The following is a 24,913-nucleotide window of genomic DNA, read 5'->3' as shown; positions in this document are numbered from 1 at the left end:
CAGATCACGAGGTCAGGAGTTCGAGACCAGCCTGGCCAATATGGTGAAAGCTGGTCTCTACTAAAAATACAAAAAAAATTAGCCAGGCGTGGTCGTAGGCACTTGTAATCCCAGCTACTTGGGCGGCTGAGGCAGGAGAATGGCTTGAACCTATGAGGCAGAGGTTGCAGTGAGCTGAGACTGCACCATTGCACTCCCACCTGGGCAACAGAGTAAGACTCCATTAAAAAAAAAAAAAAAAAAAAAAAAAAAAAAGGTCTCTGGTATCTCTACCCCCAAGGCCAACCCTGTTCCAGACTGTTCAGAGACTGAGCTGCTAAATACCCATTTAAATCAGTCTGAGTTACTGTTACATACAACTGGAAGTAGATGCTTGAATCCTACATCATCATTCCTCTTTCATGACTCACAGTGACCCATCATCCAGACACAGTACAATTTATTAACCATTCACTCTCCGATGAGCATTTGGGCTCTTCCCCAAATTCTCTGGTTATCAGTGGTGCTAGGAGGAGCTTCTGTGTTAGGGGCAAGTCCTAGAACTTGAACATCAGCATGTGCCCCACTGCCCTTGACCCCCATCCCTGCCTATGGCTTACTGGGTCTCAGGCCCTCCCTCCTGGATCCAGCTTCCTTCTCTCCCATTGCCCATGCTCTTGGTCACTGGACGGGGAGTGACAGGTCTGGTGGAAATCAGGCACATCTTGTCTGTGCTCTGGAAACCCTACCCACAGCTTGGGCTCACAGGCAGACCTTCAGCAGCCTCAAGATGCTGGGATGCTCCACTCTGCGAGCCTCCAGGATGCTGCCTCCAGTTCTGAGTCCTTGAGAAAAAATCGGAAATCAGAGAAAATGAGGCAGGGGAAAGACTGCAGAGAGGATTCACTCCCCCAACACACACCTTGCCCGCCACCTGCCACCTCCCACCTGGCCTAGTGACTCAACCATGTGCCCCATGAGGGCAGAACGTTTGTCTGTGCCAATGCCAGGAACAGTGCATGGCTCATAGCAGGCCTTCAATAAACATCAACGGAATAAATGAATGAATGGAAGGATGGATGGACAGACGGACGGACGGACGGATGGACGGACGAATGGATGGATAGGCACTCTGACTGTGCAGCCAAAATGGGCTCAAGGGCAGATTCTGCTTGCTTCTAACTCACTCTATTAAGTCCCTTCCCTCTCCTAGCCTCAGTTTCCCATCTGTAAGATGAAGCCATGGAATTAGACCTCCTCTAAGCTTCTTCCATCGCTCTCGCCCTTGGGCCATTGGCATCACGTGAGGAATTCTGAGCTTTTGGACAAACAGAAAGTGTTACCCAGATGGTTTTGCTATGATTTGATTAAGGTGCTAGGCCCTTCCTATCTCTCCCTGGAGGGAAGAGCAGGGAGGGAGGAGGGCAGGCCGGTGAACTTCTGAAATGTTTAAAGTGATGCTTGTACAAGCTGAGTGTGGGGATCTGAAGTCAGACAGTTCAGGGCTTGAATCTGAACTTTGCCTCCTCCTGGCTGTGTGACCTTGGGCAAGTGACTTAACCTCTCTGAACTCAGTTCCCTCATCTATAAAAGAGGGATTGTAATAATGTTATTTGTTGGATGGTGGAAAAGGTTAAATGAGATGACAAGTACTTAGCACAGTGTCTGGCACTCCATAGCAGGCACTCCAGAAACAGCAGTGGTGGTTGTTTTAGGACCTCCCAGATCCCATGTTTGGAGACTCTCGTTTGTTGTCCCAGATACACAGGTGGGAACCAAAGCCCGATGTACTGCAGAAGGACCGATCTCAGGCCAGAAAGAGTTTTAAGGGGATTCCTTCCCATTTTCATCCTTCCTCCTACCTGGAATGTAGGCATGATAGCTGGAGATCAAGCAGCCACTTTGGACCATGAGGAGAACTTGAGGACAGCAGCAGAAAGTTAGAAGGATCCTGGATCCATGCCCAGGCTGCTACCGGGGCAGCCCTGTGTTGCCCACTTCAGGCTTCTTTCTTGTAAGAGATTAATAAACCTCTAGTTTCTTTAAACCATTATTATTATGTGGGTTTTCTGTTTCATGTAGGCAAACCTAACCTCAACTGTCTTCATTTTGTAGATGATTTAAAATGATTAAAAATGAGGCTCAGAGGGGAAGGAAGAAGATCACACAGCTCACAAGAGCTGAGTCAGGATTCGAATCCAGTTCTCTGTGGCTCCCCCGGGTCCAGCTTCCTTCTCTCCCATTGCCTGTGCTATTGGTTCCCAGCTAATCTTGCAGCCAAACCTAGACAGGGAGTGACAGCGAAAATGATGAAGTCAGTTCTGCCAAACTTTTTGCTGCCCACAGTGAAAAGTCTCTCGCTCCCAGGCTGACTGCATCTAAGCTGTTAAACACGACCAGGGTTGTGGGAGAGAGGGAGGGGAGGTATTATCGCAACAGGCTTCACAGAGGAGGTGGTATTTGAGGTATGTCTTAGAGAATAAGACAGTAACAATAACTGAACCACACGACCGTGACCATCCATCAGACGAAAGGGAAGTGCCGGATGCCAAACCGTGGCCCGGGGCAAGGAACATTTACTGGGTCAGCCGCAAGATGGGTCAGCGTTCCCCAAGGCCATCCCAGGTTCGGTGGTTTACTAGGTGGACTCCCAGGACTCAGCGCGTGGTCATACTTAACGGCTATGATCTATGGCAGCGAAAGGACTCAAAGCAAAATCAGCAAAGGCGCAGTGGCAAAGTCCAGAGGAAACCAGGTGCAGCTTCCAAGAGTCCTCTCCCAACGGAGTCACACGGGACACGCTCAATTGCTCCAGCAACAAGTCGTGAAAACACCTGTGAGATGGGATGCTACCAGGGATGCTAAGCAAATAGGGTAGGCTCAGTAAGACACTCTCATCAGTTAGGGTGGTGGGAGCCCTCCCCAAATCCAAGCTCCCAGGTGCCAGCCAAGGGTCAACTTTGCAAGCATGACTTTCTAAAGATAGCAGTCTCCGGCCTGCAGTGTAAAGTCTTTCTGCATAGGGAATTATACCTTTCTCCACATTTCTAGGGGTTTTTTTGTTTGTTTGTTTTGTTTTTTGAGACAGAGTCTCACTCTGTTGCCAGGCTGGAGTGCAGTGGCGCGATCTCGACTCACTCCAACCTCTGACTCCCTGGTTCAAGCAATTCTCCCGCTTCAGCCTCCTGAGTAGCACCCACCACCATGCCCAGCTAATTTTTGTATTTTTAGTAGAGACGAGGTTTCACCATGTTGGCCAGGATGGTCTCGATCTCCTGACCTCGTGATCTACCCGCCTCAGCCTCCTAAAGTGCTGGAATTACAGACGTGAGCCACCACGCCCAGCCCAAATTTCTAGTTTTAAAATGGCCAGGGTCATGGTTTGTGGTTCCTCAGGCCCAAAGCAGTTGAGAAAAACCTAGTTTACCATGGAAATAATTGTAACAAGTTTTCCAGAAAATAACCATGAGTTATACAAGAACCCAGGTGGGGGCAGGGCAGGGGAGAAGCAGCGGGGGTGTGGGGTTCAAAAATCCTGAGCACACTAGACGGGGACTTAGTAGGCCTGGCTTCTGGGCCTGAATTGGCACTCACTCAAGTTCTGACTTGGTCAAATGTTTCCCAGAATTAAGCCTCAGTTTTCTCTCCAAGGAAATGATAGCACTGGATTTCTTCTGTATCAGCAAGCTTTGGCTGCATAACAAAGCGTCCCAAAAGTTGGTGGCTTAAACTACAAAAGTGTGTTATTTCCCACAGTGCTATGGGTCAGCAGTTTGGGTGGGACTCCACTTAATCGTTCTTCTTCTGGTGTCCCCTGGCCTCACTGATGAGGCAGCAACCAGGGGACAGTCAGGACAGCCCGGCCTATCTCCTTGTGGTCTTCCAACAAGCCAGCCCAGGCTTGTTCTCGTGGCAGCCGGGCAGGGGACTGAGAGCAAGAGCAGGAGCTGCAAGGCCTTTCAAAGCTCAGCCTCGAACATCACGGAATATCATTTCTGCCACGTGCTTTTGGTCAAAGACACGCCCAAGGCCAGCTCAGCTTCCAAAGAAGGAGAAATAGACTTCGCCCCTTGACGGCAGAAGTGGCGGCATAGTGAAAAGGAGGTGAACTTGTAGCTGGCTTTCACATTCACTGTGATCTCCACCATGTTCCATTCATTCATTCATTCATTCATTCTTTCATTCATTCATTCCACGCTTGCATACCCTCTATGTCCCCAGCACTTTACCACACACCAGAGCACAAAAGGTAACCTTGCCCTCATGGGACCTGGAGAGTAATGGGGAAGCAGATGAACAAATCTGCATGTGTCCTGAAGTTATAGGGAATTTGCATTTAATTTATACCTGTTTCTTTACAGCACAGCTTTTTCCAGAAAGGATTTGAACCAACCTGCCAGAAAAGACACAAGCAATAACGTGATACATTTTAACCAAAGAAGAAAATTAGAATCAAAGGAGAAAGTGTTTATTGAGCACCTACTATGTCCCAAGCATCTCTGACACATCCTCTCACTCCATCATTTCCATATCCCCGAGTTAGTGTTATTCCCCTTTCACAGATAAGCAAAGCGAGGCTGACTAGCCCTAGCTGAGAGTCAAACAGCTGAGTCAGTCCCCAAAGTTCACACGACATCATAGAAAAGCTGTTGATGAGCTTTTGATTTGACGATGAGTTTCCCAGCAGCCTGGGGGAGAAGGAAAATGGAGCATATTACCCGATTGTTCACTAGACAAGAAAAAGCCAGATATTTCTTTGAAGGGAAGGAAAGTCCTTCCTAGCACTGAATTCATTTGTCTTTTCTTAAGTGGGAGTTGGAAGAGAGCTTGTGGGGTGGAACAGAGGGGGCCCTGCTAGGACTGTCCAAGTTGGGTGCTCCTATGGCATTCATGTGAGGAGGTTGCCAGGTAAATGCCCATGGTTCCCTGGAAAATGTTCATCCTCAGTGAACATCACCCTCGGTGTCTGTGCGTGTGTACGTGTGTGTGTACATATGCGTCTGGGTGTTTCTTTCTGTCTTTCTCTTTTTTATGTGGCCCTCCCCTCACTTCATCTGTTTGTTTGTTTGTTTGTTTCCACCTCTGTCCCTCTCTGGCAAAGGTCCCTGCTGCTCAAAACTCTGCCAGTTTTTAGGAAGTGCTGTTGTGTCAAAAGCCTGCACACGAGACCCCAGTGGGCCAGGACTGACTTCCTCCCCACACAGGGCTGGGCGGGGCAAGCAGGAAGGGGCCCGTTACAGTCAAGGTGACGCATCCTTGCTGGGTCAGCCCGAGCAGCAGCTGGGTTGACAAGCGACAGGAACACGGGTCATCTTTTCCCCAGGGGCGTCACAATGGACCTGTGCCACCCAGGTAAGCAACTGCAGTCCACCTCTCTGGGCCTCAGGGTGCTCTCTTTTAGAATGGGACGGCAGCCCCTGCCTCACAGGGTCCTAGATAAAGGAATACAGCACAGGCGGAAAATGCAGCTGCGCGAAGCAAACATTTGTGGGCTCAGCCTAGGTGTCCAGTTGTGTTCTGGGGGCTGGGCACACAGCAGTGAGCAAAGCAGACGCTGTTCCCCCCTTCACGGGCTTGTCCTCTAGAGGGAGAAACAGGCAATTACTCTAATGTGATGCCCTACGTCAGTTGGTGGCAGGTAGGATGAAGAACAGTAAAGCAGGATAAGGAAGAGGGGAGTGCATGGTGGAAAAGGCCCCAAGATGCTGTCTAATGAGGGACCTGAGGACGGTATCAGCTAAGGGGCCTTCTAAGGAACAAACATTTCAGCCAGAAGGAACGGCCAGTCCAAAGGCTCAGAGGTGAACTGAGAAAAGTGACTTGTGATTAAGATGATGATGTGATGTTGGTGACGGCGATGCTTGTCTGGGTGATACAAGGGACTTGAGGTCCCTTTCTGGCCGGGGGTTGGGGTGGTCTTTGGGGAGGCTGAGGACGCAGCCTAGAGCCGGGGGAGGGCCGGGAGTGAGCAAGAGGCTCTGATTGAAACCCTCCCCAGGGACTAGGACCATGTGTCTGGGGAGAAAGAGGAGAAAGGAGGCTGCAAAGATGGTGAGGAAAAGAACATCAGGATTGTGTTTGGGGAGGTAAATCGAAGGTCCAGAAGAGGGGCCAAGTTTCTGTACCCTGGATGTCAGTGTTCTCCAGAGCTGCAACGGTTCTGGTGAACACGGCTGCTGGAATTCCAGAATCTACAGGCTGGTGGGAGCTGTCTGCTCCCCAGGTCCAGATGACCTCAGCCTTGTCCGGGAGCACCCTGGCTTCAAATGCACCTAACATGGAGCAGCCTGGCCCCGCCCACTGGGCATCCCCCTTCCCCCACCCCCCCACCAGGGAACACAGTTAGAGAACCACTGATCCATTTCAACAGCCCCCCAGTGGCAGAAGGGAGAAAAGAGGCCAAGCGAAGAAAACAGTCTCTCTGCGGCAGGGGCAGGACCAAACCCTGTGCCGTGACTCCCTGTCCCGGGCTCACTCTCTGACCCCTGCCTCTCCTGTGGGCTTTGGAGGTTCCCAAAATCACAGCTCAGTGAGCACAGCTGGGGGACACCTGGTCGGCACAGGGAGGGAGACCCAGCAAGGGGCAGCACCTGACTCAGGCCTCTCAGCAGACAGGAGGGTGGGGATGAGGCGGGGAGGGCACCCACTGAGATGCAAGACCCCCGCCTGTGTGTCCAGCAGGGCACTTTGTCCTTTGGGGTCCTAACATACTAAGGTTACAGGGATGGCTGTCCCCATATTGCAGATAAGGAAACTGAGGCTCCCAGAGGTGAACTAGAGGCGAGGACTGACTTGCTTGAGGTCACACGGGCAGTCAGCGGCAGAGCAGGGCTGAGAACCTGAGGGAGAAAGCCCCAAGTTGGCCGGGGCTGTGGAGAGGGCACGGGAGGGGAGAATCTGCTTTGCTTCAGCCGGTACTAGGGAGGAAATGAATTAATTGGGGTCAATGCAGCGATGGATTAATGGGGTCAATTGGTTCTCCATTGAGTAGTTGGTCTTTTCATTCATTCACTCTACAAACGACCTTTCAGTGTGCTAAGGAGTGCTGGGGACAGCAGTGACCCAGCCATGGGCCTAACCTTGGGGGACGGGTGTTGGTCTGGAACGTTGGGGGCGGGGTGGAGAGGCAGGAGTCAGATCCGGCAGGACCCTGACCCAGCCGTGCAAATGGACACAGGCTTAGAGATGGGAGGAAGCGACTTTTCCCACTGGGGCAGAGGAGATCTGGGAAGACCTCCTGGAGGAGGAGGCCAGCAGGAGGGAGGAAAGGTCATTTCCCCGTTGCCCAGACTGGGTCTTAATTCGGGCTTCTCCGTGGCCCAGTGACTTCCCCTCTCTGAGTTCCGATTTGTCATCTCTACGTGGGTGCCATCATCCTGGCCTGGCCTGGGGAAGCGGGGATTGGGAGTTAGCCAGACCTCGCTCAGGTTCCAGCTCTGCACCACCCTGCCAGTGGTCATGGTCTCTTCCTTCTGTGGGCCTCAGTTTTCCTACCTTTATTATGGACAGGCTGGTGACACAGGGTTCCCCAGGGCTGCCTCCCCTCCTCTCCTGAGGTGGGCCTGTGTCCGGAAGCAGGTAAGGCACCCTCCCCCAAGGCCTGCCGGGAAGATGAGAGCACCAGACAGCAAAGCCCCAGTGTGGCCGAAGACGAGCACTGCGCTGGTGCAGATAAGACAGGCAGGTGCAGTTAAAAATAGAGCCAGCTCGGCTCGGGGAGAGGAAGCCACACTCTGCAGAGCCTGTGGGGCTTGTGGGGCTGGGGAGGGGAGCAGCTCCGCCCACACCCCCTCTGCCCCAAGGTCCCTCCTACTTAGACTTTGAGGGGCCTCTTTATTTAGGGCCCTGAGATGGGTCCTCCTCCTGCCCTGGAAAGGGGAAGTGAGGCCAGCTGTTCTGGAAGCAGGGCTGCAAGCTCAAAGATTTCTAAAAATACGATGGGAAAGAGGAAGGACAAAGAGGAAGTGGGGAGGAGCCGGGGAGACGGGCACATTCACCAGCCTGGGCACAAGGGCAGCACCAGCCTGTGGGTTTGGGGTGGGGGTTCATGTCACACCTTGTGAGGCTGTGAGAAGCACAGAGATAAGTGAGAAGGAAACGGGGTCTGTGGTGGTGGTGGTGGTAATTTTATTATTTGTGTGCATTATTATTAGTATTAAAAATACATCTCCCGCCCAGGCATGGTGGCTCACACCTATAATCCCAGCACTTTGGGAGGCCAAGGCAGGAGGATCACCAGAGGTCAGGAGTTCGAGATCAACCTGGCCAACATAGTGAAACCCCGTCTCTACTAAAAATACAAAAAAATTTTAGCTGGGCGTGGTGGCAGTTGCCTGTAATTCCAGCTACTCCTCGGGAGGCTGATGCAAGAGAATCACTTGAACCTGGGAGGCGGAGGTCGCAGTGAGCTGAGATCACGCCACTGCAATTCAGCCTGGGTAACAGACAGAGAGACCATCTCAAAAAAACAAACAAACAAACAAAAACATATCCCATGAGCCTACACCAGTGCCTGAAACTCTGAAATGGGGAGGAATCTCCTCTTTTTAACAAACAGAAGAGGGGTCAGTGGGCTCCATGTGCACCCTGTAAGATACAGCAAGCCCGGGGCCATCACCACCCTCCTGTGGATTCAGATGCTTTGAGCAGTTGCCACCTGTTGGGGACAGGACCCCCGTCAGAAGGGGACAGGGGACTGAGGATTCACGAACACACTTGTCAACCACAAGGGAGTATGAAAGGAGCTATGTGCGGTAAAAACACAAGCAACCTGCTCACTATTCCCATGCAATCCCACTCCCCTGGGAACCGTGCCTCAGTTTCCCCAGCTCTACAGTGTTGGCTTTGCAGGGGTTGGGCGGGGGCAACTGCAGGCATCATTCTGCATCTTGCCTTTATTCTCAAACATGTAACCCTGTCAGAAACCCAGAATTAGTGTCTGACAGGTGTTTGATGATTTGTATGAAAAGAGATCAGTCTTTGGAAGATCAACATCAGGGCTGTAGCCTCCGAGCCCCAGATGGGCCCAGATGTGAATCCCAGCTCTGCCACACTCCAGCTGTGTCACCTTTGGCAGGACACTTCACCTCTCTGAGTCTCAGGGGCCTCGCCTATAGGATGAGCTTAGAAATACCTTTCCTTTCGGAGTGGTTGTGGGATTCAGTGAGAGAGTGGATGGGAAGAGCCTGGAACACACAGGGCCTGGCACACCATAGGTGCTCAGCCACCATGCCTTCCTTAACCAAGGGCGTGACTTGGTTATTGAGCCACGCAGATCCCAGAAACGCTGTGGGGAATGGGAAGGGGTGGGGGCAGGGATGGCTCCTCAGTGGAACCCAGGAGGACCCCTGAAAGGGGATCTGGAGTAGGAGATAAGGAGGGTCTGCTGGCAGAGAGGAGAAGGAAGGGCATTCTGGGTGCAAGGAATGGCGGCGCAAAGGCTTTCGGAAGGCTAGAGCTCAGGGGAGTGAATGAAGGGCAGCTGAGTGAATGAAGGGAGGCTGAGCATGGAGCTGGGGCAGGAAAGGGGCGGAGTGTGAGAGGAGCGTGGAGGGGACACACCAGGAGGACTGGTGAGATTTGCAGTCTTTGTCCCCAGGACAATGGGATGCCATGGGAAACTGGACCAGAATGGGTAGAAGAGGCAGGGAGGCATCTGAACGCCCTGAAGTCCCCTCGAGCAAAGTGATAGTTGCCGGGACGACAGTGGGACCCTGGAAGGGGAAAGAATTAGGCAGGACTTGGTGGTGGAGGAGACCCAAGGGGTGAAAGCCAGGTGGGTGTCAAGGTGCCTCCTGGGGAAATGTGGACCATTTTCAGGGCTCAGGAATTCAGGAAGAGGACAGGGAGGAAGGAGCATTCTAGAAGTTCAATCTGGGGCACAATGACAGGAGCGGTGGTGACCAATACATATCGGGATGGTCGGATCTGAAGCTCAGAGGAGGGCCTGGAACACAGGATGTGTGAATGATTCCCTGGACCCTGAGGGCAGGTGGGAGCCAGGAGCTGGTGAAACCCCGTAGGGAGCCGGAAGGTCAGCCTTGGAGGAGCTTCAGGAACCCCATCACTCACTTCTGGCCATCCGCACCGTGGAGCATCTGTAGGAATGCTGGAGCCCACGCTGGCTTCTCTCAGACAAGCAGCCAGTCTGGAATCCACTCGGCCTCCTCCAGCAGGTGCGCCCCGAGCAGAAACACAACCCCAGGCCAACAGGAAAAGTGTATAAAACCAACAAACAAAGCACAATCGGATGGTCCACCTCCAAGGCAACCCGAGGTGATTGGTTTTTCTCTGTGGATGAGACCGACGGCCTCCCCGCCAGCTCCTACCGGAAGAGTTCCGGAGCCAGCCTCTAGCACTGCCTCGCCGGCTGTCCCTGCTCTGCGTCTCCACACAGGTGGCCCCTTACACCTTCCATCCCTGCATGTCCCAAACAGTTTCAGAATCCATCTCTCCTGGGGGCAGAGGCGTGGGGGTCAGCAAAAGAGGGTGCGGATTCCAGCACTGCCACTTCCCATGCCTCACCTTCCTAAGCTTCAGTGTCTCAAACTGGAAAATACCTACTTCAAGATTAAATGACAGCACTTATACAGAGACTGGCATGGAGTAGGTGTTTGTGAGCTTAAAGTGTCACAAGACTCTTGCTTTGTCCCCTGCTATAAAGTGTCCTCCCCCCTCCAACTCCCTCCTGGAAACAGGACCTCTAGACCTTCAGAGGAAAGAAACTCCAGAGTGGGCCAGGCACAGTGGCTCACACCTGTAATCCCAGCACTTTGGGAGGCCGAGGCAGGTGGATCACCTGAGGTCAGGAGTTCGAGACCAGCCTGGCCAACATAGTGAAACCCCCGTTTCTGTTAAAAATACAAAAATTGGTCGGGTGCGGTGACTCTCGCCTGTAATCTCAGCACTTTGGGAGGCTGAGGTGGGCAGATTGTGAGATCAAGAGATCGAGACTATCCTGGCCACCATGAAACCCCATCTCTACTAAAAATACGGAGATTGGCTGGATGTGGTGGCTCATGTCTGGGGTCCCAGCTGCTTGGGAGGCTGAGACAGGAGAGTCCCTTGAGCCCAGGAGGCGGAGGTTGCAGTGAGCCGAGGTCGTGCCATCGCACTCCAGCCTGGTGACAGAGCAAGGCTCCATCTAAAAAAAAAAAAAAAAAAAATTAGCTGGGTGTGGTGGTATATGCCTATAATCCCAGCTACTGGGGAGGCTGGGGCAGGAAAGTCCCTTGAGCCCGGGAAGCAAAGGTTGCAGTGAGCCAAGGTCATGTCACTGCACTCCAGCCTGGGTGACAGAGCAAGACTGTCTCAAAAAAATAAAATAAAATAAAAAAGGAAACTCCAGAGTGGGTCACTAGGAGGGTGGGGCCACTCCCACTCCCACCCCTTGGTTCCTGGACCCTTGTGGACCGCCTGCTGGAGACAGAGCACCACACAGTGGTGGTAGATTTAGGGCATATGGTGCCCCATCCAAGCAGGATATCACCTCCAGGCTGACACCTCCGCTACACCTTCCCAAGGCTGCCCCATCCCTCCACTCCATCAGGCCAGCACCTTCCAGTGAAATGCCAGAGAGGACCGGTGGATCTCATGGCCACATGCTCACTTCAGACCACCTTTGCTGTCGAGAGCATCCCTTGGTCTTCTGTGATGTTACGCGGTGTGCTGTGTTGGCGGGTCAAACACCCTGAGCCTCTGGATAGTGGTGCTGGCTGAGGCCCTGTGGGCAGGAAAGGCAAACACATTTCCAACACATGTTGACTCCAGGCAAGATGGATGGTTCACTTTTGCAGAATAGAAGGGGTTTCATGGAATCAATTTGCTCCCTGGTCTTCTGGAGAAACGATGGGCTCAGCATGCGTCCCTGTTGCTGGCAGAGTGGACATTCTGCTCCCATGGGGTCATCCACCTGCCTCTTCTCCTGACTTTCTGATCTTCCCATCTTCCTTCTTTCTGGCCTCCGACAAAGCAGTCAAGCCATTCACCACTGCCCATGATGCATGGATATTCTGACTTCAAGAAGCCATTTCTCTTTCCACAAGAAGTGGATGGCCAGGTGCCCTGCCTGAAGCCCTGGCCCCTGGGAGGACTTGCCCTCACCACTGTCTTTCCAGGACACCTTTGTGCAGGGCTGTAATTCAGTAGCTACCCGGTTTTCACTTGTGCCCAAACTCTGAGCCAACTCATTCTGCAGCCAACCTTGGCATTCTCCTCCATTGTCAGAAAGTCGTAAGAGACCCACCCATGTGGGTCATGGTGTAAGCAGAGGGATAGGCCCTGGTGCACCAGCAGCGGGTGTCACGAGGGTCTGGGCCACCTATCCCTGGAGCCTACTGGAGCCCTCTGTCTCTGCTCGCACCTGCTCCTGGATGTACCACTCACAAAGGGTTACTATTGGTCTCGCTTGACCTTCTGACTTAGTGGGTCAGATGGAGCCATCTGGGCTACTTAGTTACACGATGTTCTGCAAGCTGGCACTCTATCTCTACCAGGACCCGGTGCCATTCCAGGAACTGTTTTCTGCATAGTATATAATTCTCTGCTAAAAGGAAGCAGCTGGAAGAAGCAGGCCATCCTCCCAACTGGGGAAGTGCTTGGGAATGTGACGAGGGCCATTGCTCCTGCATCCATTAGGTCTCAAGAGTGGCATCCACACCTGACATTCCCCTCAGGATATAGTTTTTTGTTTACTCTCTTCACTGTGGGGACAATGGGTCAGCTTCATGAATTTTCCAATAGCTATTCCCACTACAATGATTCTGACCCTGTGGGCCAAGGTACCAATATGGGGTCAAGAACCAAGGATGTTCATTCCAATTCTACATCTGTAGACCAGGAAAGTGGCCATGAATCAAGCAGACCCCTAGTGAGCTGGACCTGGCCAAGACCTCATTTATCACCTGGTCTCTATGCACCCCCACTCAAATGTGGCTTTGAAGACACTTCAGTCTTGAGCGCTGATGTCAACTTGGACCCTGTGTCCAACAATCCTCAGAATGTTTGGGTATTCCCCTTTCCCCCACATACAGTTACTGGAGTTAATGGCCACAGGTGTTTTTAGGGAAGAACCAGGGAGTCATTGCCATATATACTTGCCACAGTGTTGCAGGACTCTACCTTTGGGACCCAGCCTCTCCTTCAGTCCCAAGGTTCTGGATCTGAAAACTGGGGCAGGTCCTGAAACCAGGCAAGCGGTCTTGGCTTTTTATTGCAGGGCCTGCCCTTGGTCGGGGGGACTCCTGGGTGAGGCACCTCCCTTTGGCTGAGGCTAGTGTCTGGGGAGGGAGTCAGTTGGGAGCCATCAGCAGGCTTTCCTCCCAGCAGCTGGGGGGATGGTGCCTTGGTCCTGAAGAGGAGGGTGGATGCAGACAGCACCCATTGTACGCATGTTGGACTCAGCATATGTTGGATTCTTGCTGGGTGTTTGACAAAGTTTAGCTCTTTCCTTGCTGAAAGCTGCCCTCTGAGGCAAGGGTTATGGTACATATTCCACAGATGAAGATGCTGTATTAGATATATGTCAGGTTTAGCTGCTTAAAGAGACTCAGAATAACAGTGACCAAAACGTTCTCAAAACTGATTTCTCTCTCGTTGAAAAGTTCAGATGGATAGGTGGTCCAGGTGAATATGATGAGTCTTCTCCACATCACTGCCTGGGGACCTGGGCTCCATCTAGCCTGGTGTCCTGCCATCTCCACATGGGGCTTCAATCTCAACATCCACAATGCCTGCTTAGTCATGAGAGGGAGAAGTAGGGAAAGGGAGCATTCAACATTCCCTCTGCATTCTTTTGGGGGAAATGATGTCTATCCTTGTAAAACTTTTAAGAAATGCAGCCAGGCACTTCCCGACACTGGAACTTGAAGGTCAGCGAGGATCTGGGCAGGCAGACAGGAGAAGGCATGCCAGAGTACAGGAGCTGCCTGGGCAAACACAGGGAAGTGGGACCGAGTCCTGGATGGCTCTGGGACAGAGAGGAGCTGGCAGGCTGGACTGGCAGGCTCTTGTTGGGAATGGCAGGGAATAAGTCTCACCGCCAAGGCTGGAGAGGTTGTAGAGTCCCCAGGCCCAGGATGAGGACTCTCTGAGTAATAGGGAGGCCATATTACTCAGAGAAGGAGAGTGTTGTGGATGAAACTGAAGCCACCAGGAAGCATGAAGATAGGACAGCTGACCTAGTTGTGGGCATCATCATAGCACCTTGCATAGAATGCCAGCACATACAAATCTTATTTAATGTATTCATTTCCAAGTGGAGATGAAAGAGCACAGGCTTTGGAGTCAGCCCAATTCAAGGTCCCATCCTGGCTCAGTGACCACTTCCCTGTGGGACCTTGGTTGAGTCACCTCACCTCTCTGAGCCTCAGTATCTGGGGGCAGGGACTACAAAATATCCCCCAAATCCAGCCTCCCCATTTTACATAGTAAGGACATCAGGACCACCCTGACACAGGCTCATTTCCCAGCCTCCCTTGCAGCTAGGTGTGGCCACATGACTGCATTCTGGCCAATGGGATGTGAGGAAAATGGTATGCCACTTCCTGGTTGTTCAAATAAATAAGTGAATAAATAATGAGCCCGTGAGTCAGTGGAGGAGGGGATTCAAGTTCCGGGGAAGGAATGCATGCCTTCAGCAAGTGTTTAACTGAGTGCTTACGACGGGTCAGACTTTTTCTCGGTGTGCTGGGGACACAGCAGTGAGCAAAAGAATAGAACAGCTGAACTGTCACGGAGCCAAGAGTCTAACAGGAGGGACAGAAAAGATAAAAGGAAACAAGATCCTTTCGGGGGGTGTCTATCCAGGGGGTGGGAGAAACAGGAAGCAGGGCAGGAGGGGAGGGAGCAGGGGCTGCTTTAGACAGGGCAGTCAGGGGAGGCCTCCTGGAGGAGGTGGGCCTCTGTGAAGAGGGCAAATCCTGGGTTTCTGGAGGGAAGGAGGCCCTGCAGAAGTGAGGGCAAGTGGGTGTGGCTGCAGCCAAGTGATGGGGAAGGCCGGTTGTCTCTCTGTAGAGCCCGCGGAGCTGAGCAGCGGGGAGACAGAAGAGTTGCAGAGGATCAAGTGGCACCGGAAGCAGCTCCTGGAGGACATCCAGGTGAGCGCACACCCGTGTCCACACACGCTTGCACACGTGTCCATGCCCACACACGCCACGTTGCATGCGTCCATAAGCAGACACTTCTGCACGCTTGCACACGCCCCACCAGCTCCTGCTGGTCAGACAGTGTGGCCAGCTCTGGCCCATATCAGCCTTGTTCCCAGTGCCAGGAGCATGGAGAACAGCAAGCCTGCAGACAGACACCCTGAGACCCAGGGAGGACCAGGAGAGCCGGGGAGGGAGGCAGCGATCCAATTAGGCACCCACTGTGTGCCCAGCCCCATCCCGGCCTTTACTCGCTTTGTCACAGGACAGGCACTCACCCCAGTGGTGAAGCTTCAGACAGGTCTCACCCCTGCAGAGTGTAGACCACCTGGTCATGATAACTCCCAGTATGTGCCCGGCACTTACCACTTCACCAATCAGACTCAGACGTCAGCTCATCTGGGTCGGCAGATTCCGAGACAGGCTGGGTTCTGTTCCTGGAACGTGCCTTGCTCAGCCCTGCCCCTGGGCCTTTGCACTTGCAGTCTCATCTGCCTGGTCTGCAGCGGCTGTACCCACCCCCACTCCCATGCACATAAACTTAGGATTTCAGTGAGGAATGAAGGCACAAAATTATTCACTCAGCTGGTGTTTTATTGAGCACCCACTATGTACCAGGCTTTCTCTACCTTGCTCCGATGGTGCTCTGCATGGTCATTGCCCTACGACCACCCATGATCCCAACCCCACCAGACTATGCCCTCCATGAACACAGAGCCGAGGTCTGTCTTGCCCACCACTGCATCCCCTGCCTGCAGGGTGCAGCATTAATAGGTGCTCAGTTGATACTTGCAAATAAATCCCCATTGTATTTGTGGGGCAACCACTCAGTGGCTCTGCCAAGATGGCATGAACAGGAGCTGACAGGGCTCAGACACAGGCTCCCAAGTCCCATGCTGGCCTTGAGTCTCAGGACAAGCCCCTGGAGCCAGCCCCTCACCAGCACCCCACAGATCCTGGGGAGAAGGGCTGGGTGCCTCTTGGGAGTGCCTGCCAGGGGCTCATGCTGCTGTCCTGCAGGGGGTGCTGGTGGTTGACAGGGGGAGGTGTTAGGGGGTCCCCTCTGCCACTGGGTGCCTCCTGCAGGGTCAAGATGAAATGGGCTTGGGGTCGAGCTGGGGGAAGCACAGGTTTGGAGTCAGACGGTGGGCATGTCGTGTCATCTCTCTACGCCTCAGTGTCTTCTGTAAAGTCCAGGGGAATTGCAAAGTCCCTGGAGAAAGTGCCTATGCTGCCTATGCGTGGTGTCCCCATAGTACCTGGCAGGCACGTAGCGGGCACTTCGTCAAGGGTGAGCAACAGAGTAAGTGGAGGAAAGCCAGAGAGAAGCTGGGGCAGAAGCTGAGGAAGCAGTAGGGAGCCATGGGAGGGATTTGAGCAGGGGAAGGGCCGGCTCCATGCAGTGCTCCAGAAAGACACCAGCCGGGGGAGGCAGGCAGGGTGGAGGCGGGCAGGGTGGAGGCGGGCAGGGTGGAGGTGGGCAGGGGGGAGGTGGGCAGCGGGGAGGCCGGCTTGTCGGGTAGGCTCAGCTGGAGAACAGACTTCATGGCTGCAGAGGGGAGAGATGGGAAGGTTGGAAATAGGATGGGCAAGGGGTGGGGGCTTGGGGGTTCCCCCTCCCCAAGGCAAGTGGAGGCATGGGTGCAGACAGAAGTGATAGTTTAGCATGGGACTTTGAAATTATGAGACATCGAGGGAGGGGACCTGTCCATGGAGGGCCCCTCAGACTGGGGACTCAGGACAGAGGTCAGGGAGAGGGGCCAGGTTTGAGAGTCACGCCCAGGGCCAGGAGTGGTCACTAGGGTCTTAAACCCCCAGGATTCTGGCCTCCACCCCTGACTCTCCCTGTCCTGCCCCTGCCACCCCACAGAAGCTGAAGGATGAGATCGCAGATGTGTTTGCCCAAATCGACTGCTTCGAGAGCGCGGAGGAGAGGTGAGGGGCGTGGGTGGGGACCCCCAGAAACTGCCAGGGTTGCTTCCCAAGGATGTCATACACCTTGAATGAGCAGGGGCCACCCCCGACCCCTGGGCCTGGTGAAATCAAGGATTGGCCCGGGAGTAGGAGGCAGCAACGAGACCGGAACATGGTGACCCAGGCCCCATCCCAGCCTGGGTCCCTGCTTCCAGGCTGACCCTCTCTTGAGAGACACTGCGTCCTCCCCTCCCCCAACCCAAAGTCTCTCCGGACCCACTGTGGTCCAGCCCTGGATGATCACTGGCCACATCCATCCTGGGATGGGCGAGGAGAAGGGAAGCTCAGCCCCAAGGGCAAGGACAAGGAAGCTCAGGGCCCCACGAGGACAGGAGCCTGGCCCCACCCCACCCGTCTCACCACTAACCCGGAGCCGGCCACTCCCACCGCCTCTATGGAAAATTCTCACTGTTTTGTGACCTGGGACAGATCCTGTCCCTCTCTGGGTCTCAGTTTCCCCATTTGTGCAACAAGAAGGTTGGTTGCTACACGGTCTCCTAGGGTCCCAGGGCCTAGGAATTTCCCCTCCTGCACCTGCCACCCGTTAGGTCTCCACCTGTCCAGCCTCCTCCCCTCCCCCAGCGACACATGCACACAGACACACACACACACATGCACACACACACACAAGTGGCCGTTTCTCCAGCTCCCCTGTTCCAGCCACAACAATAACAAATAACACACGTACGCCTCACTGTTTTAGGTGCTTTAACCTCTCAACAACGCTGAGAGGCAGGTGGTGTCACCTCCATTTTATAGATGAGGAAACTGAGGCCCAGAGAGAGGAAATGACTCCACCAAAGCAGCCCATCTCGGATTCGCATCCAGGAGCCTGGCTCTGGCGCCTGCGCGCTCAGCCCTTGCTCCTCCCCCGGTTTCTTGCACAGGGCCCCTCCTCCGCGGCAGCTCCGGGGTCCTGAGAGCTGCTAAATGCCCGTGCTGGGCCCATCAGAGGAGTCAGCTGCAGAGTTCTGGGAGGAGCCAGGCCTTGCACTTCTCTCTCCCCGCTAGATGGTTCCCAGGCAGGACCTGGGGGCCCCACTTGAAGGTCCCTAGAGCGTATGGGCTCCTGCTGAGGCAAGGGTCCTTGGGGAGTGGAGAGGGTAATTCAGGGTCCTGGTGCAGCCTAAGCTGACGTCCTCATGTCCACAGCCGGATGGCCCAGAAGGAGAAGGAGCTGTGCACTGGACGCAAGAAGTTCAACATGGACCCTGCAAAGGTAGGCGGCTGTGGAGGGCCCAGGCCACAGGGTATGGGGACTGCATGGGAGCACCTGGCTGGTGTCCTCTCACTCCCCTCAGCGACAAGACCCCTTTCCACAGGAGGAAGCTGGGCCCAGCAGAGCTGAGCATCTTGTCCAGTGCCCCATGGCCAGCTGTGGCTGGGGGCCCCGTCTACTCTAAGGCATAAGCGCCCCGGAGCAGGAGGAGCCAGGAGCATGGAGGAGGCCATGATATCCGTGCACTTGGCCTAGTCCCTTCCTCACTCCAGGCCTCCATTTCCTTCTCCATGAATGTGGCTTGGGACAGTGGAGCCCTTGGATCTGGGGCTCAGGCTCCAGAAGCAACTTCCAGCCCTGGGCTCAGGGAAGGCCAGTCCTGTGGTCCCACCACCCACTCCTCTGCTAGCAGGAGCAGCAGCTCAGGGCTGGGTTACTTCGCTCCCCCACACCACTCCCAAGCCCCCTGGCCTCAGAGCAACCCCAGCCCCACCCCTCACCCCGCCAGGTAGCAGCTGGGCTTCCTTTTCTGAAAGGACAGAGACAGAAGGAAACCGCAGGCAGATACACCGAGGTGGAGTCAGGGCAGCCAGCAGAGAGCACCAAGCTGGGGTCCCTGGAAATTTCTCTCTCTGGCTTAGAAGGCTCCCTGTCAGCATCACAGGCCCAAAGTGTTATAACCATTCACCTCTCATGGCCATAGACCTTTGGACTCCTGCTCCCATCCACAGAGACCCCTGCAGGCTCACACTCTCACCCCACCCAGCACCCGGGGTGTCCTCTGCATCCTCTGCCTGTCACTCGGCCCTCGTGGCCCGTGCCCACCTTCCAGCAGTGGAACACAGAGGAATCTTCATGGAGAGCCAGAGACCCTAACCTCCAACTCCTAAAACTAGGATGACAAACTCTGAGTGCCTGGGTGGTGAGGAGACATGTTTGTGATATTGTCAAATCCGAAAAGCAGATTTAAATGCAACAGGCATGGTCTGAGCCCATTTTCATACAGAAAGGGGAGGAAGGTCACCACAATGGAAGCTGTCTGCCTCCGAGCGGTAAGGCCCAGGCAATTTCCTCCCCTTTGGATTGAGCTGGTTTTTTCTAAGTTTTATACAATAGACATAGATTACTTGTGTGAAAGAATGAAACGCTATTTTTAAATAATATGAGTTTTAGGGGAACAAAAGAAATGGCTGAATCATTGAATCTCAGAATTACAAATTCCTAGAATCACTGAAGCATATAATCAAAGAATGTCAGACTGAAGGGGACCCTGGGGAGTACCTGGCATGAAGCTGGTTCATGGCAGGAAGGGTGACTTTCTTTTTTTTTTTTTTTTTGAGGCGGAGTCTCGCTCTGTCCTCCAGGCTGGAGTGCAGTGGCCGGATCTCAGCTCACTGCAAGCTCCGCCTCCCGGGTTCACGCCATTCTCCTGGCTCAGCCTCCCGAGTAGCTGGGACTACAGGCGCCCGCCACCTCGCCCGGCTAGTTTTTTGTATTTTTTTAAATAGAGACGGGGTTTCACCGTGTTAGCCAGGATGATCTCGATCTCCTGACCTCGTAATCCGCCCATCTCGGCCTCCCAAAGTGCTGGGATTACAGGCTTGAGCCACCGCGCCCGGCCTGAATTTCTTTGCACACCTCCAGTGATGGGGAACTCACCACCTCATAAAGGCAGCTCCTGTGAAGGAAGAGATCACAACTTCCCAGAACAGACTGTGCCAACACCAGAATGCCAGGCTCCAGGGCTCTGGCCACGGGAGCTCCTTCCTCCCTTCCCCCTCCCAGGCCTGCTTCCGTGCAGCAGCTTCTCTGTACCCCCTCTAGGGTATCCAGTATTTCATTGAGCACAAGCTGCTGACCCCCGACATCCAGGACATCGCACGGTTCCTGTATAAAGGCGAGGGCCTCAACAAGACAGCCATTGGTACCTACTTGGGGGAGAGGTAAGAAGGAGTGGAGCCTAAGGGAGGCAGGAAATGAAGGTGTGCAGGTGTGTACAGGTGTGTGAATGTACAGGTGAGAGGATGAGTTATGTTAGGAAAGTCATTACTCCTAGGGCTTGAGGGGCTCAGGGATCATCCCCTCCAGATTCTGAGTCAAAGCCTGACTGCCTTCATTCATTTAGTAATATATTCAACAAATACATGTTGCTTAGGGTCTACGGCATTCCAGGCACCATCCTAAGCCCTGGGTGTACACCAGTGAATAAGACAGACAAAACTCTCATCCTCAGAGGTCCACACTAATGGGAGAGACAGGTCTCAATAGATGCAAAATATGTTAGAGAATGATAAGCTCTGTGGAATACAAATCAAGCAGGGAAAGGAAGTCAGAAATGCCGGGGACCGGCCAGGCATGGTGGCTCACACCTGTAATCCCAGCACTTTGGGAGGCCGAGGCGGGTGGATCACGAGGTCAGGAGTTCGAGACCAGCCTGGCCAACATGGTGAAACCCCCGTCTCTACTAAGAATACAAAAATTAGCCAGATGTGGTGGCGGGCGCCTGTAGTCCCAGATACTCAGGAGGCTGAAGTAGGGGAATCGCTTGAACCTGGGAGTCAGAGGTTGCAGTGAACTAAGATCGTGCCATTGCACTCCAGCCTGGGCAACAGATGGAGACTGAGACTCCATCTCGGAAAAGAAAGAAAGAGAGAGAGAGAGAGAGAGAGAGAGAGAGGAAAGAAGACACTCTGGGGACCATAGGTTGGGGGCCGTGATTTAGAATAATGTGGGCAGGAAGCGTCTCATGGAGAAGGTGACATTTGACCAAATCAGTACAGACAAGTGGAGGAGGAGCAGTCCAGGAGCAGCAAGGGCAAAGGCCCTGGGGTCAGAAACAGGCTCAAGAATCTAGGCTGGATGGGAGGAGAGAGGGAGGATATAGTGGATGAGGAGGTGAGGATCTGTGAGAGGGCTCTGGGCAAAGGACTGGTCTGAGGGGCGGTCAAGGGGATAGGGGTGAAGCTGGACCAGGGAGTCAACAGCCCTCTCCCCAGCTCCCAAGGACACCCCTCCCTCCTGGGGTGAGCAGGGCATGCAGATGGTGAGAAGGGCAACTTCCTGCTTCAGGAGCTGAGGAGAGGGAGGAGATGGGGGAGGTCAGTTTCTCTCCCTTGTACAGATGAGGAAGCTGGGACTGGGAAGGTCAAGTGGCTTCTGCGAGGTCGCCAGGTGGGAAGTTATAGGAAATGAGGAAGGCCTGGACTGAGGGCAGGCCGCTGCAAAGCCAGGGCTCCCCTCCCGGGCCAGACCAGCGCTGGTGAACAGTGAAGGTGTGTGTTTCTTCGTGGGAGGACAAGGGTGTGCCCTCGGGGTGTGATACGGGTGGGACAGATGTGAACACACCAGATGGCAGCTGGACCCCAGAAGGACAGATGTCTCGCTCCTCTCCCTCCCCTACTTCAACCCCCTCCAGGAGGTGGGGGCCAGCCAGTATCCGAGTGTGTCTCACCCTCCCTTCCGCCCCTCCCCAGGGACCCTGTCAACCTGCAGGTCCTCCAGGCCTTCGTGGACTGCCATGAGTTCGCCAACCTCAACCTCGTCCAGGCCCTCAGGTGAGTAGTCCTGGAGCAGGGTCCCGGCCCTCAAGACTGGCACAGCCTCAGTGGCTGGGGGTGTCGCGATCCACACAGCTAACAGCACAAAGGGTTGGGAGCAAAGAAGAGGAGGCGAGGAACAAGAATGACAAGAATGATAGTATTACCTCACAGAGCTGAGGTGGACCGCCTGGGAAAGGGCCTAGTTCCTTGCAAATGCTGCCTTCTTGCTACGTTAGAATTCTATCACGCCCGTATTTAATCATTCTAATCATTATTACTTTATTACGGTCATTCTCCTACTTTTTGGATTAGTGCATGTTTTATTTATTTTATAAGACTGCTTGGTAGGTATTCCATTTATTATTACTTATTAGCTTCTAATTAGGGTACCGTTGTTGGTACTCATTTTTACAACTACAGAGGCAGTACAATTATCAGTTTGAAGCACAAACTCTTGAGCCAGACTATACAATTTAAATGCCAGCTCTGCTGCTCACCCCCATGTGACGTCGAGCAAGCCATACACACGCACAAAATACAAAAATTAGACAGGCATGGTGGCAGGCACCTGTAATCCCAGCTGCTCGGGAGGCTGAGGTGCCTGTAATCCCAGCTACTCGGGAGGCTGAGGCAAGAGAATCACCAGAACCCAGGAGGTGGAGGTTGCAGTGAGCCAAGATCACGCCACTGCACTCCAGCCTGGGCGACAGAGCGAGACTCCGTCTCAAATAAAAAAAAATAAATAAAAAAAAATAAAAAGTAAACCTCCCTGTGCCTCAGTTTCCTCATCCGTAGAATGGGGATAATAATAGTACCAACTTCATAGGGTTGTGAAGACTAAATGAGCAAAGGTTTAGAATTGGTCCACAGTGTTTAGTAAGTCTTGATGCTGCTCGAAAACTCAGATTCCGAGAAGGGGCATCTGATCTGGGCTTTGGAGGGTGACTAGAAGTTTACAATACAGAGAAGGAAGAAGCCATCACTATCCAGTGTTCTCTAACTCCCAGCTCTTTAAGGGAGAGGGGTGGGTGACTTGGGAGTCTCCCATATTCATTCTTTCATTCATTCATTCACATATTCATTCATTCATTCACTTATTTACTGAGCCGTTGCTAGGGGCCCAGGACCGTGTGAAGCCCACCAGGAAAGTGAGAGATACAGGCCCAGTTCCCACCCTCAGAGAACTTAGCTTGAAGCTGTGGAAACCACAAACTTCCAGAGCTAGAGGGAAGTCGAGGTTCCAAGAAAGGGAGCCCTAGCAAGGGGAAACCCCGCCTCACCCCTCCTCGACTGTGTCCCACAGCCAGATCTCAGAGCCCAAAGGCCAGGTGTGGGGAACCACAGACCCCAGGCCAGGCAAAGGCCGCCTTTCCAGCTGAGGCAGACTAGGCTGCCGTCAGTGCTGGGATTCAGATGTGCAGAGCGGGGCGTGTGCTTAGTTCCGTATTCTGCAAGAAAAGGCATTTCTTGGCTACCGCCCGCGTGCTTGGGACTCCCTGGTGCCAATCCCACTTCCCTGTGAGCCCAGATGACAGTTGCAGATTCCCCCATTTACAGGATACAGAGACTAAACCTGAGAGAGACAGGGCAGCTTGTCTGGGGCCCCTGAGAGTCCCCCACCCACTCCACTGCCCGTGGCCCTGTTTCTCCCCCAGGCAGTTCCTGTGGAGCTTCCGGCTGCCGGGCGAGGCCCAGAAGATAGACCGGATGATGGAGGCCTTTGCCACTCGATACTGCCTCTGCAACCCCGGCGTCTTCCAGTCCACAGGTGCCAGGAGGGGAGTGGGACCCAGGGTTCTAGGACCTCTTCATCATTGCCAGGCATAGATTTCGCAGACCCCCTCAAGCTTCCCCCAAGTACCCAGATCCTGGCAGCCCAGACCCCTTCATGATCCCTCGCTGAGCACCAACTTCATTGCTGCTGGGTGCTTGTCTGACAGAGCTGCCTTGAGACACAGTTCTTAGGAGAGGAGGCAGGAGATGATAGCACAGGATGCTAAGGCTAAGGCAGCAGCAACCCTGTCTGAGGGCAGGAGTAGGGCAATCAGCATGTCCAAGATGGCTTCTCAGAGACAGTGAGGTCTGAATGGGGTTTTGAAGGATGAATAGGAGTTTTCCAGGAGGTTAAGCGGAGAAAGGGCCTTTTTGGCAGGAGTTGCAGTAGGAACAAAGGCCCAGAAGCATGAAACGGCCTGGGCAGGGTGTAGGGGCAAAAAGGGGCATAGAAGGAGATCCACAAAGGTCAGTCCTCCATAGCCCTCTCTCCCAGGGCTAACCCAATGCCCATGTGAAGACATCCAGAGGACAGGGTGGGTGAGGGACCATCAAGGCCAACTTGTCCTGGCCTCTTCTCTGGATCTAGTTATCATAACAACAATAACCAACCCTGTGTATTAAGTAATCCCTATACACTGAGTGCTTTACACAGGCAAAATCACTCAATCATTTTTTTATTTTTTATTTTTTTTTATTTTATTTTATTTTGAGAGACAGAGTCTCTCTCTTTTACCCAGGCTGGAGTGCAATGGCATGATCTCAGCTCACTGCAACCTGCACCTCCCAGGTTCATGCAATTCTCCTGCCTCAGCCTCCCAAGTAGCTGGGATTATAGGTGCCCACCACCATGCCTGGCTAATTTTTTGTATTTTTAGTAGAGACGGGGTTTCACCATGTTGGACAGGCTGGTCTCGAACTCCTGACCTCAGGTGATCCGCCCACCCTGGCCTCGCAAAGTGTTGGGATTACAGGCATGAGCCACCACACCCGGCCAAAGTCACTCAATCCATACATCCACCGTTTGAGGTCAGTAGTCTTCTCATCCCTCCCTGACGTATGGAATATAGCTTCAGAGAGATGAAATGACTTGTCTGCGAGCACGCTGTCTCCTGGCTGTGTCCATGGACAAACCCTCCAGCACATTTGCTCTACTTTGTGGTTAGATCTTCACTTAGTGTTTGCTTGTTTATTATCTGTCACAAGTCTAAACATCCTGCAAGGGCAGGGACCCTATCAGACTCATCATCAATGACTCCCAGGCCCACAGCACAGAGTATGTACTC

The 24,913-nt window shown here is 53.6% G+C and overlaps 1 protein-coding gene across 3 annotated transcripts in view; it reads left to right on the top strand.

Annotated features, from left to right (window-relative positions):
• The first annotated feature begins 5,208 nt into the window (after positions 1–5,208).
• CYTH4 (cytohesin 4) overlaps positions 5,209–24,913 on the top strand; it is a 32,800-nt gene continuing 13,095 nt past the window's right edge. Inside the window, 7 exon segments of one of the 3 annotated variants that reach the window (NM_001258049.1) lie at positions 5,209–5,331; positions 14,992–15,074; positions 16,993–17,057; positions 18,249–18,315; positions 20,140–20,258; positions 21,789–21,869; positions 23,510–23,622. In NM_001258049.1, the coding sequence (NP_001244978.1) occupies positions 5,313–5,331; positions 14,992–15,074; positions 16,993–17,057; positions 18,249–18,315; positions 20,140–20,258; positions 21,789–21,869; positions 23,510–23,622 (547 nt within the window). In that variant the 5' untranslated portion in view covers positions 5,209–5,312. 3 annotated transcript variants of the gene reach the window in all.

Source organism: Macaca mulatta, chromosome 10, assembly GCF_049350105.2.
Source record: "Macaca mulatta isolate MMU2019108-1 chromosome 10, T2T-MMU8v2.0, whole genome shotgun sequence".
Taxonomy (NCBI): domain Eukaryota; kingdom Metazoa; phylum Chordata; class Mammalia; order Primates; family Cercopithecidae; genus Macaca; species Macaca mulatta.
Note: the sequence above shows the minus strand (reverse complement) of the source record. Positions and strands in the feature narration are given on the sequence as shown.